The sequence below is a fragment of the Mus pahari genome, chromosome 1 (genome assembly GCF_900095145.1).
Source record: "Mus pahari chromosome 1, PAHARI_EIJ_v1.1, whole genome shotgun sequence".
Lineage (NCBI taxonomy): Eukaryota > Metazoa > Chordata > Mammalia > Rodentia > Muridae > Mus > Mus pahari.
In genome coordinates this window covers 90,275,244-90,287,812 of record NC_034590.1, presented here as the reverse complement: position 1 = coordinate 90,287,812, position 12,569 = coordinate 90,275,244, and the positions used below count along the sequence as shown (strand labels likewise).

The window sequence follows — 12,569 nt, the reverse complement described above, 5'->3', positions numbered from 1 at the left end:
TCATTATCTACTCGCTATCACTATTTAGAAAATTCACCAGTGTCAAAGGATCAGAGGGGCAGGAAGGTTACCACACTGTACAGCCACAGCCACCACGCAAAGGGCTGGACAAGCCTACTGTACGCACACTCTCTGCAGCTGCTTTCCTTTCTCAGTTTCTACTTTCTGCAAACTTCGGGCTACTGTCCCTTTCTCGTCTTTGCCAACTCACAGGCAAAGACTTCAACTCCAAATCTGAGTGCTGTATTTATTCTCCTCTTGCTTTCTCTAGAGTGGCCTTTGCAACATCAGCGCTGGAAGACTGCACCGTTCCTGCTCTTATATAATGTATAGTAGCACTTCCCTTCCCTGAGCTGCCTTCCCTTGCTCACGGGCATTCCAGCCACTACCTACAGGGATTCCACCTAAAGATCTTTCTTCAATAAGGATCTCTCTCCTCAACAGTGCGAACCTTTGCTCCAAGCAGGTGATGCTTAGAAAGTCTCACAAAAGAGTCTCTACACATACAGTCAGAGTAAAAACAACGGTGGTAATGAACCGAATGTCTGTTCACACATATAGTCAAGTACACTGTCTGGAGTCAGCAACACTTTCAGAAACAGCCCACAGGTATTACCAAACTCCGCATGATTCCCAAACTCTCTTTTTATGTGTTACAATTAACAGCTCTGCTAAAACTCTACACTCAAGACAAGTGGAATTCTTCAGTGTTATGTTAATAACCAGTACATCTGGCAGCATGATTTTGTGTTACTAGGTCTAGATTAGAGAGGAAGAAGAAAGCAACAAATGTCCCAGCTACCGTTTTGTTTTGTTTTAAGAGCTAAAAATATTGCTGGATAAATTGAGAACCCTATGCGGCACTTAAGAAGTTTGACAGCACAGCGATACATTTTATAACAAATCATTTGAAGGGTTCCACTCCTCATTCCCTTCACCTTCGCTGAACAAGCAGTTCAAATACAAGACCGTTCTTGTAATTCTGAGCGGTTCTCCTGACAGCTGTGTGCATTAATTAAAGGTTTGGTCTCGCAGGTCTAGGTGAGAAAGAGAGAAGCAAGGGAGGGCTGGAGCTAAGAATCCTGCCAGCGCATTCACCTGGGATACCCTTCGGAAAGATGCCCGCCTCTTTCTTGAGGACACCCCCCACACACACCCCCGCCTCCAGCGCCAACGTTCCAGCAGGCACTGCCGCTGGGGCTGCCTGCGACTCTAATGTGTTATTTAATTTTCTAACTACTATTAAGATATCTCCAGCGCGCGCGTGTGTGCGTGAGATGCGCTGGAATGAAAGATGCTCCGTAAAATGAAGTTTATTATTAGGATAATTATAGCCCCCCCAGGCCTAACATAAAGCAAAGACTGTAACCACAGACACTTCAAAGGGGAAAGGGGGAGCCACGGCGAAACAGCCTCAGCCGGCCCCCCCACCCCGGCGCCGACCTTTAACCCTCGGGACCGCCGACCCGGGGGACGGCCGCCCTCCCGGCCCCGCGCACGCCGCTCACCCGCCGACTCCCCGGTGTTGATCCAGTCCGGGTTGGCGATGCTGGCGATGGCGAAGATATCGGCGGCCAGAAAGAGACATCCTGAGATGATGGTCAGTTTATCCATCGCCCCGCCCCGCTCCCCCCACCCCCCACCGCAGGGCAGGCCGCGGCCTCACTCCTCGCGCCCCATGGGCCGCCGGGCCCCGGGGTCCCCGCGCCGCCGCCCTCGGCCCTCGGCCCGCGCCGCGCGCTCGCGCCCTCCGCGCCGGGACCCGCAGCCGCCGCCCGCCCCGGAACTGCTCGGCCTGCCCGCCCCTCACCCGGAAGCGAAACCGCGCGCCGGCCGGCAGCGCCCGGGACGGCCCTGCAGAGCTTTCCCGAGGGGGCGTCGGCTCAGCCCGGCGCTCGGGGCTGCTACGGTGGTTCGGGTCGGAGACCCCTGAGATCGTAAAGATTTGTCCAGTGAGGTGCAGACGGTTCCAGAGACAAGGAAACGGTCACTGGGGAGAGAGAAAGTGGATTGTCAGGTTCCGGGACCTGCAGAGTGGCCAGTGTGACTAGAGAGTGAGTGGTAGGAGAAAAGGTAGGCAGAAGCCAGAGGTGGCACCCGGGGTGGGCACCTGCCTGCAAATCCCAGCAATCGGGAAGCGGAAGCTGGAAAGACACCAGTTCCATGACAACCTAGGCTAAACAGTGAGATCCTGCCTTTAAATTCACCAAATGTGTATTTGGATTTTGCACCAGATGCAATGGGAAGGAACCGGAGGGTTTTCGCCCAGGATAGTGACATGACCTTATTTGGTTTGTGAAGATCTATGGTATAAATAGATTATAATGGGGGGGGGGCAGCGAATGTAGGGACACCAGAAATGGCCCCGCAGTCTAAGACAGAGAATTGTGATTCTTTTTTAGTTATGGGAGTCAAGAAAGAGAAAAATGAGCAGATGTGTATGTTTTGCAGACAGAAGGAAGAACTTGCTGATAACAGAGAAGCAACGAAGAATAACCTGAAATGTTTGTTAGTTTGCCCCTACCAGGTGTTTAGTGATAATATTTACAGAGTAAGGGTGTGGGGAGAGCCTTAGATTTGGTGCATAAACAGGAAACAATAATATGAATTATTACAATACCAGAATTTGTCTACTATTTTGCTATCCCCTGGAGATTTCCTTCCACCGTGGCTCTCTGCTAAATCACCATTAACCCTAACTTTATATCCATCTCTTTCTCAGCACTCCATAGTGCAAATGGAGATGCTTTTTCTACTTAAGTACCACCTAAGCTATGTCTAGAAAGACCTAGAAGATCGACTTTTGTCTCTATTTTGGGGATGCCTACATGTCCACAAAACTCAGCAGGTTTCAGGGCTGGTGAGATGGCTCAGTGGGTAAGAGCACCCAACTGCTCTTCCTAAGGTGCAGAGTTCAAAATCCCAGCAACCACATGGTGGCTCACAACCATCCTTAACAAGATCTGACTCCTTCTTCTGGAGTGTCTGAAGACAGCTACAGTGTACTTACATATAATAAATAAATAAATCTTTAAAAAAAAAAAAACCAAAAACTCAGCAGGTGTCAAATTCCACCAAATCCAGCATCCTTGTATAATGTGCACCAGTGCCACCTCATAGATTGGGGAAAATGGATTTGATTGCTGGTCTAAAGACTTTTCAGCCCAAACATTGATCTCTTGGGGCAAGTATTTTTTAAAGTGCATATTTAATTACATAATTTATTTTTCCTCTGCCATCGACACTGACTCAAGTAATTCATATTTCCTGGGGATCCAGATAGAATGCCTGTCAGTTTGCTTCAGTAGCTGTTCCCTTTCTTGTTTTAAGGACTGGGGAAGTTCTAAGGAGCCATAGTTTTGGCTTCTTATCTTCTGTTTTGATTGTCCAGAATAAAAGGAGCTATAACTATACAGAGAGGATTCCTGACTAATACCCATTGATGTTCATAACTGATCAAGGCCAAATGTTGAAACAGTTTGTGACTCTCCAGCTCTGTGGGATGACGCTGCTTTAATTCTTGAGTTTGAAAAAAAAAAAAAGTATAAATTCTTCCTTTTACCCCAACAGTATTTACCAGGTCATCTTGAAGTATATGTATTCTTCTATTCAAGATTCTAGACCTCTGATTAAAATGTGTGCGTGTGTGTGTGTGTGTGTGCGTGTGTGTGTGTGTGTGTGTGCTTGCATGGGTATGTATGAGTGTATGTGTGTTAGAAGGATTTAAAAGCATCCTCCATCAGGCCAGTGATTGTGTATCATTGTAGATAACAGTGATTCGCCTGGTCTTTTCCTACCACGGAAGACAGGGGCATAGTTATTTGGAGCCAAGCACAGTGTTCACAGAGTTCCCACCACTTCCCATTTTAGCCCCACGCTCTGTTTGTTTCCAATAGCGCTGATAATTCAGAGTTCCATGTCTCTGAGATAACAGGACAACACAGTTCCCTTCTCTACAGCTCTACCTAGATTTTAACAGAAGCAAAACTGAGGGGCAATGAGGGGGGTGGGGTTGGGGGAAAGCAAAAGGATGCAGCAGTATGGGCTAATTCCAGCCCTGCTGCTAACTTGAACTGAAAAATTCATGTCCTTGCTTTGAGCCTCTTTCTCCTCTCTTCCTGAACAGATTTTGTGTGCGGCAGAGGCATCTCATCACTCACCTGAGTAAACAGCTGGGATCTTTCTGTTCAGAGATGAGCCACCATGCTCCTTATGGTGGAGAGTCCTTGGAGACCCAGAAGATCATAGACAGCCCCCAGGAGGGCTCTATGCTGGCAGTCTAAAGACAGAAATAGCCATGCGGTGGCTGTTAAAGGGCTGAGACTGTTGCGTGCTTTCTTGTGATAGATGGTAGGACTCAGCTCGGAAGAGGCTGACTCCAGATGGGACTTGAGGGAAAACGGGAAGAAACCGTGCCATTACTCTGCACTTGAAGGAGCATCTTTAGCCTGACAGGATAATGAACATACTTCCTCTTTCAGTCAGGTTTACTGCATGGCCGAGAGAGTGGTAGCTATGTTGCATATTTTTGCCTGGGATTCTTAGGGTTGGAGAAGACAAAAGTCAAATCCAGAGGTAAGCTTACACCTGGGGATCAAATGGCAGTTTGTCTGGTAGGTTGGGTCTCTTGGAACTGTCTCCAAGATGAAAAGATCGGTGGTGTGGAGGATATTTATTAGGGGGCTCTTTTAGGACCATTTTCTGTGGGGAAAAGGAAGGAAGTGGAATTAATCCAGTCAGCTGCGGGCCCAGGAGGTTTTGACAGATTAATAGAGAGCTCTCAAGCTAAGGTGGGTGTTTTGAGTTCTGTCAGGACAAAGGGACTAAGTCTTCTAGTACTGACTAGGTATTAGGTGCTATCTACCCCAGGAATTGGGCGTAGTCTTGGGGGAAGCCGCATATAAAGCTGGTTCATCAAGAAGACAGCAGAGGGCTGGGAGATGGCTTGGTCAGTAAGGTGCTTGCTGTGTAAGAAGGAGGTCTTGCTTGAAACCCATGTGAGCCCAGGCACAGTGCCTATGACCCTCTTGCTGGGGGAGCTAGAGACAGGAGGGTCCCTGTAGCCTGCTGACCAGATAGATAGTCTACACAAGCAAGGAAACACGCACAAATACCCTTAAAAGACTTGTATCAGATCACTCGACCTACAACCCTCCCCATAGCTGGGGACCAGTCCCTCTGTCCTGAGGGGGCACCTGTATTACAAAGTGTGATCTTGTAGTTTATTCTGTAACTTGGTCATCATAAAGTGTGTAACTTGGTCATCATAAAGTGTTTGGGGTTTTGGGTTTGAGGTTTCCTCAGTGTAGCCTTAACTGTCATGAAACTTGCTCTGTAGACCAGGCTGGGCTTGAACTCAGAGACCCACCTGCCTCTGCCTCTTGAGTGTTGGGGTCATTTAAAGGCAAGTGCCACCACCCTGACAGGACCTTAGGTAGTCCAGGCTGGTATGGAATTTATACCCTGCCTCTGTCTTCCAAGAGCTGGGATGACAGGTATGCGGTACCATGTCTGCCTAGTAAATTTTCAATTCCTCAGCATCTTCACGTAAAGTCGACTACGGGAAAAAGAACTTCGTTGGTCCAGTGATTTGAATTCCCTTCATATCACCCATTCTTGGGACATGTTTACCTGGCTTTGATGAAACACTCCTACTGCAATGAGATGCAAGCCAGAGAGATGGCTCAGTAGAAATGTGCTTGCTTATGGGGCCAGAGGACCTGAGTTCAATGCTTAGGACCAGCATGGTTGAAGGAAAGAACCAACTCCTCTTACCTCTACATCCTGACCAGGACACATGCATGCTCATCTACACATGTCCATGTATACATACATAAATGTAAGAAAGCATTTTATGAAATATAGCACTGGTTGGCCCAAAGTTCACTGTGTAGACAAGACTAGCCTTAAATTCACAAACACACCTGCTTTTGCCTCCTGAACACTGGAATGAAAGATGTATACCTATGGGGGCTGGAGAGATGGCTCAGCAGTTAAGAGCACTGACGGCTCTTCCGAAGGTCCTGAGTTCAAATCCCAGCAACCACATGGTGGTCCACAACTATCTGTAGTGAAATCTGATGCCCTCTTCTGGTGTGTCTGAAGACAGCTATGATGTACTTATATATAATAGTAAATAAATCTTAAAAAAAAAATAAAGATGTGTACCTACATACCAAGCCAAGAAGATTTTTTGAAAAGCATATAGAAGGCTGGGTATGGGGACACATGCCTGCAGTCCTTGTCTTTGGTAGGCTGAAGCAGGGGGACCACAAATTCCTAGACCAACCTGGGCAGCACAGAGAGACTGTCCCCCCAAAAGAAACAGAAAGCTTATTTTTATGGCTTAGTGCTCAACTTTGACCTTTTTGGGTCTGCAAGCATCTCCTGTAGGACCTCGCTGGCTCTCTGACTGGATGTGGGCATTGCCATTTTGAGGCAAAGCAGAGCCTCTCATCACATCCCTCCCACTCACTTACAATCCTTCTTAACCTGTTGTCAGAACCTCTCGTGTGACTTACGTGCTGGGTAGCTTAGACCCTCATTTCCAGCTTTCAAGATGCAGTTGTTACAGTCACCCAGGTACTGTAAGACAGGCCTGTGACGCCCAGATGGTATCTGAGTGCCAAGCACTGCTCCCTGTCCCTGTGGCAGCCGTTTGCTGTTTTTCTAGAGATTGCTACTGCTGACCACTAGTGACTGTTTTATTGTGTGTCCAGGATCCATGTTAGTGCGTTTTCTCCCTCTGTTAAACCATACCATTTATAAAGAAATATTTTGAATTTCAGAATTTTCCTATCCCAGAGACTCCCTAAGTTCTCCTAAGGATTGGTCATCATTCCACTGGGTGGTCCAGATCCCGAATCGTTTCTTAGCATCTATACTTCAGTTTATCTCTAGCACTTGATGCTGTGTGTTGGATTCTCTAGGAAAGAGGTTGAGTTACAAGGAGTTATTAGAGAATGCTGTTTGTCCCCATATCTCTGGGTGGAGATAGAAAAGAAACAAGGGGAGGCAGAGGCAGGGGGATTTCTGAGTTTGAGGCCAGCCTGGTCTACAAAGTGAGTTCCAGGACAGCCAGGGCTACACAGAGAAACCCTGTCTCGAAAACAAACAAACAAACAAACAAACAAACAAACAAACAAAAAAACACACAAAAAACAAAAACAAGACTGAGCAGAGAAATCAGAGGCTATAGGGTATCCATGGCAGGGCCACAGTTAGGTTTGCTGGGAGCTCTGTGATAACCCTGCACTGGCCACTAGCTGTTCTAGGGACATGGGATCCTGAGCAAAAGGCCCTCAGGCAGCAGCAGGAGATGGAGGAGAAGGTTATTTAGCTCTGAAAGGAAGTCAGGAAAACACAGTTCTTGAATCTGTATCACACATTTCTCTTAGTCAGGACGACCCTAGTATCCACTCTAAAGCATTTTTCTACTTGAGAAGGAAAGATCGCCGATGGGAGTTATCCTCACATTTTCTAATTACTCTCTCCTGGCAGGAAGATGGAGGTAAAGGATGCACTTTGTGATGAAATATACTTGGCACCTGAATGGATTCCAGCCAGACTGGAAGAAGAAAAAGGTGGTCTATCAGAAGAAATGCAGCAAGAGGTTCCCTTTGCACAAAACCCTGCAGGAAGGGGTCTAGTCAGTGAAAATCTGTCCTGGTTTATTGTTTGGGCAGAGCTAGAGAAACAGAAGACTAAGCTGAGACCTACCCAGGCTCCCCCTAAAAGTCTTGGCACAGCACCTGACTTTCAATAGGTGTTTGGTAACCATTTGTTACAGGACTGAGTGCCATGGGGCAAGGTGGTTAATTTTTTTTCCTCCGTCAGAGTGGTGATCCACTTCATTATACTATTTTATCTTCTAAAATTTGTTTCCCATAATTTGTAATTTCCTAAAAGTCTCTCCTTCATCTATGTTAAAAATACAAGTTCTGAGCCGGGCAGTGGTGGCACACGCCTTTAATCCAGCACTTTAGAGGCAGAGGCAGGTGGATCTCTTATGAGTTTGAGTTCCAGGATAGTCAATGCTACATTAAAAACAAAACAAAACAAAACCATGTCTCAAAGGAGAGGGGGAGGAAGAGGAGAGGGAGGAGGAAGAGGAGGAGGAAGAGGAGGAGGAAGAGAAGGGTCAGAAGGAGACAAAGAAAAGTTCTAGCCAGGCAGTGGTGTCTTGTGCCTTTTACCCCAGCACTTGGCAGGTAGAGGCAGTAGAAGCCAGCCTGGTCTACAGAGTGAGTTCCAGGACAGCCAGATTACACAGAGAAACCCTGTCTTGGGGGGAGTGGGGGATTAAAAAAAAAAAAAAAAAAAAAAAAAGGAAATTCAGTTTCCAGGAGGGTAAAGTTCCTGTCCGTCTCATCTACATTCCTGTCCCCAGCATCCCCGCAAGCCACACTGTGGCTTCCAGTGGATTTTTGTTGTATGAGTGAATTGTGGGGGTGGAGGAATTATTTTTAGGAAATGAAAGGAAGCAATAATCTGTCTCTAATAGTGACTCACTGTTTTCAGGCCATTCTTGGCCCTTTCTCATGTAAAACACACATGAGTAAAGTACACTGGCAAGGCAGTTAGAGCTGTTGATGTAACAATATTTGAATACCACCATTCGGGGGAATTCTGGGATCTGTGGTCTCCCAGCAGTGTTGTTGCTCACATATGGAGCCCTCTCCCCTCTATACTCTCACTCTGCCTCCAGTGTTTTCCCACAATGAATGAAGAGGCTTGTGTGAAGCTGGCACTCTGCTCATTCCTGCAGAAAATTTTTTTCTATATAATTTTCATACTCTACATTGGAGTAGTTTGCACTCGTGCCACGTTTTCCAGGGTCTACTGATGCCTTGTGGCAACTACCGGGCTGCCCAAAATCTGGGAAGCAGACTTGCAGCGCCCCCTGGTGGTTATTCAAAGAGACGGACGGATCGAGGTTTCCCCGTGGCCTGTGGTCCTCATCTGGGGTCTCGAGGATTCCAAACTGTTGGAAGTTGGGCAGATTCCAGCCTAGGCTTTGGGAGGATCAAGAGAGCCCTGCTCTGAGCAATGGAGAAGGGCTCCCTCAAAAGCAAAAATGGTAAACGGGGAAACAGGACGAGGGTGATGCCTTGGGGTCCAAGCCTTCCTAGATTTGCCTTTCCTGTAAAATGGGCGGTCACTACGTGGGCGTCTCTCACCATTGTTGGAGATATGACTTTGCATTCAGTGCGTTGTTCTTTTTTAGTGGACAGCTCTATGAGTTTCCACACGTATGTAATACTCTTGACCACTACCACACTCAAACAAGAGAACATGTTCGCTCACCCTTAATTGCCCTTTATTTACCCCCATTTCTTGTAGTTTTGTTGTTTTCTGGAAGTTTTTCCACGGACAGTGACTTAAACATGGAACCATGTGTAGAGACTTTTTGAGTTAGTTCTTTCACTCTTCTCACTTTAAACTTTTAAAATGATATTTCGCGTGTGTATGGGGTTTCAGGGAGACCTTGGAGGAGTCCTCTCTTCCTACCGTGTGAGCCCCAGGGACTGAAGTCAGGTTGCCAGGCTCGGCTGCTTTAACCAGATAAGCCATCTCATCCACTCCACTGCTATATATATTCTGCCGAAGGAGCTGCGTGTGGAAAGGAATGGTGTCTTTCCTCCCAGATGCTGTGCGGCTCCACCACTGCCCATTTCTACTGCCAGGCTGTGACGTGCTTGACGGACTGTAGTCTGCTTTTTACTTCTCTCCATTTTGGGCTCCACACAGCAGTGTCTCCCCCACCTGCCAGTGCTGCTCCTGGCAGCCCCACAGAGGCTGGTTCCCTCCCGCCTTAGACCCTCCTAGCCCGCTGCTTGGTACTTTCACTCTGATTCATATTTACTCCTTCAGGGAAAGCTGGTCCCTGTCCCTATGTGAAACTTAGGTCCCTGTTGTGTTCAGAGCTCTTTGGACTTTTCTATTTAGCATGCAATTTGTGTTTACCTAGCTGACTGACAGCTGGGTCTTCTATGAGGCTATAAGAGCCACAAGGGCAGTAAGCCCACCTGGGTCACCATAGTTAATCCAGGGCCCAAGCACACTGCTTGCATCAGTAAACGCTGTCAAGTGAATGGATGGCGGTAATGGTATTAACACTGTACTAGGACTGCACAACAGCCCTTTACCTGTCCTGTTTAGCTTCCACATACTTTTCAACACTCATTTTCCCAAAGGGGAAACCGAAGACCAGGATGACTGCGACAGGGCTCCTGAAGTCTCATTTCATGACTCCGAAGCACCAGTGCCACGCTGGTGTTGTCTTGATAAGTCACTGAAACAAGTTCCCTTTGTTCTCTTAGAAAAAGAACAACTCTCCAAGGCCAAGGCGTCTGTAAGCAGCTTGAACAAAGTGATTCAGACCAAACTCACTGTGGGCAACCTGGGACTGGGCCTGGTCGTCATCCAGAACGGGCCGTACCTCCAGATTAGCCACCTCATCAATAAAGGGGCTGCAGCCAGTGATGGAATCCTCCAGCCAGGTGACTGTGGTTCCCTCGGGCCTCCTTCCCACCTGCCTTCAGTGAGTCAGTGTGACCCTAGGACACTGTCTGAAGTCTTCCCATGGTCCAGTTCCCGCCACTCATATACTCCAGTCACATGATATCTATTTGGTTTTTAATGACACTCTGGGTAGGACATGTTCTTACTGTCGCCCTTTTGCAGTCGAGGAGACTGGAGCTTAGAGGTAGAGTCTTCCTCAACAGGTTCATTCTCATCCAGTGACTTGGAGTCACCTCACCACTCTAGACTGTGCATGAAGACTTCTTCATTCCAGGGAGGTGCTAATCATAGCTAGTCTTTGGAGACACACAATCTCACTGCACCTTCTCAGACCCCCTGGGGCACATTCTGCACTGACCTACTATGCAAGTATGCAGATGCGTAGGAGCTTGCCCTGGTTCTGGAATTAAACCCCTCCAAGCCTAAGGCTCTACCTCATCAAAATCACCTCACTTCTTAGGTCTCTGGGGGAACATGTTTTCTATCCAATGCAAGATATGTTTTGCCAGTGTTGGCTTTGGGCCCTGGTGCTGTGCCTAGGAGTTGGGGATGCACAGCGGGATGAAGTCACATGAGGGAAAACGACTTCAGGCTACTTGTTCTGAAATCAGGTCCAAGATCTGTCACCTTGTCGCCTTGTCAAAGTCACTTAGTATTTCAGGTCTCAGGGACCTCTTATCTAGATTGGGAGAACCCATCTTTGTTGTAGTAACAACCTACATTTGGTAAAATGTTGTGAAGAGCTATGAAAACAAGAACTCTAGAAACATGTCAATTAGTTCTCATTCTCATGGCTTCTCTAGAGCTAGTTGTCTTTTAAAATTATTTTTTCTGCATGTATATGTGTGAGTGATATAAAGAGGGCCAGATCGATGCTAGGGGTCTTTCTTTATCATATACATCGAGGCTGAGTCGCTCATGTGAGCCTGGAGTCTGCAGGTGAGCTAACCTCACTAGCCAGTGTGTGCTGGACTCCAGGTGGGCCGTCACATGCACCAAACATGTGCATGGGTACTGGGTACCTGAACCCTGGCCCTCATGCTTGTCAGGCCCACTGAGCATTGCCTCGGCTCTAGCTGTCTTTGAACAATATGTGTATGGAAGAGACGTGCTTCTAGACGGCAGGGGACAAAGGGCGGCAGGGGACGAAGGGCGGCAGGGGACTGGAGCAGGAGGTTAAGAGGCCACATCCGACCACATGCAGAAAGCAGAGGACAAACTGGAGGTGGGGTGGTTCTGTAAACTCCCCAAGGTCGCCCCCAGTGGCATAATTCCTCCAACAAGGCTCCAAACAACTGGGAGACAAGTTGTTTCAATAACTGAGCCTAGGGGACATATTGGTTCTCAAGCAGCATATAAATATAGTATTACTGATACCTGAATGTGACACAGAATCTCATGACGAGGCTGCAACTAGTGAGCTCTCTGAGGTCAGCAGTAATCTAGAGTTCAACTTTAAAAATTATTTTTATGGTTAATTAGTGCATGGCTGCAGGGTTCAGAGGGCATCAGATCCCTTGGAGTTGGAGTTACAGGCAGTTGTGAGCTGTCTGACACAGGTGCTGGAAATAAACTCAGGTCCTCTGGAAAAGTAGCAATTGTTCATAACCACAGAGCTGTCTGTTCAGCCTTAAGTTCGATTTTTAATCCACCGTGACTTACCCACAATGTGACCTGTTTATTGTGTCCACACTTAAGGAATGAACAGTGAATATCTGTCCCAGGTGTTGTACAAAATATTTGCACTCCTGTTATTCAAAATGTCTGCAGTATTCCTGGAATGTAGATAGTGGAGTTTGGGCACTTCAGGAAGTGAGATAATCTGCGGACTGTAGAGATAATTAGGGACTATATGCTTGTCACCCCAGCATTTGGCAGGTGAACGTAGAAGGATCAGGAGGCATTCCAGGGCAGCCTGGGCTACAGGAGCCCCTGCCTGAAAAGATATATATAGATATATATATATATATATATATATATATATATATATATATATATATATGTATATATATATAAAATTGTGTGTGCATGTATGTATATACATA

The 12,569-nt window shown here is 47.1% G+C and overlaps 2 protein-coding genes and 1 long non-coding RNA gene across 3 annotated transcripts in view; 2 read left to right on the top strand and 1 right to left on the bottom strand.

Annotated features, from left to right (window-relative positions):
• Positions 1-1,759, bottom strand: part of Mosmo (modulator of smoothened) — a 58,476-nt gene extending 56,717 nt beyond the window's left edge. The window contains exon 1 of the mRNA XM_021213826.1: positions 1,509-1,759. Coding sequence (XP_021069485.1) covers positions 1,509-1,614 — 106 coding nt within the window. The 5' untranslated portion in view covers positions 1,615-1,759. The remainder of the gene's footprint in view (positions 1-1,508) is intronic.
• Positions 1,760-1,856: 97 nt separating this feature from the next.
• On the top strand, positions 1,857-7,866 carry LOC115064843. Its single transcript, XR_003844675.1, has 3 exons — positions 1,857-2,073; positions 4,127-4,575; positions 7,501-7,866. It is a non-coding gene; the product is annotated as an uncharacterized LOC115064843 (long non-coding RNA).
• A 2,187-nt stretch (positions 7,867-10,053) lies between these two features.
• Pdzd9 (PDZ domain containing 9) overlaps positions 10,054-12,569 on the top strand; it is a 10,033-nt gene continuing 7,517 nt past the window's right edge. The window contains exon 1 of the mRNA XM_029539693.1: positions 10,054-10,502. Within this exon, the coding sequence (XP_029395553.1) occupies positions 10,094-10,502 (409 nt within the window). The 5' untranslated portion in view covers positions 10,054-10,093. The remainder of the gene's footprint in view (positions 10,503-12,569) is intronic.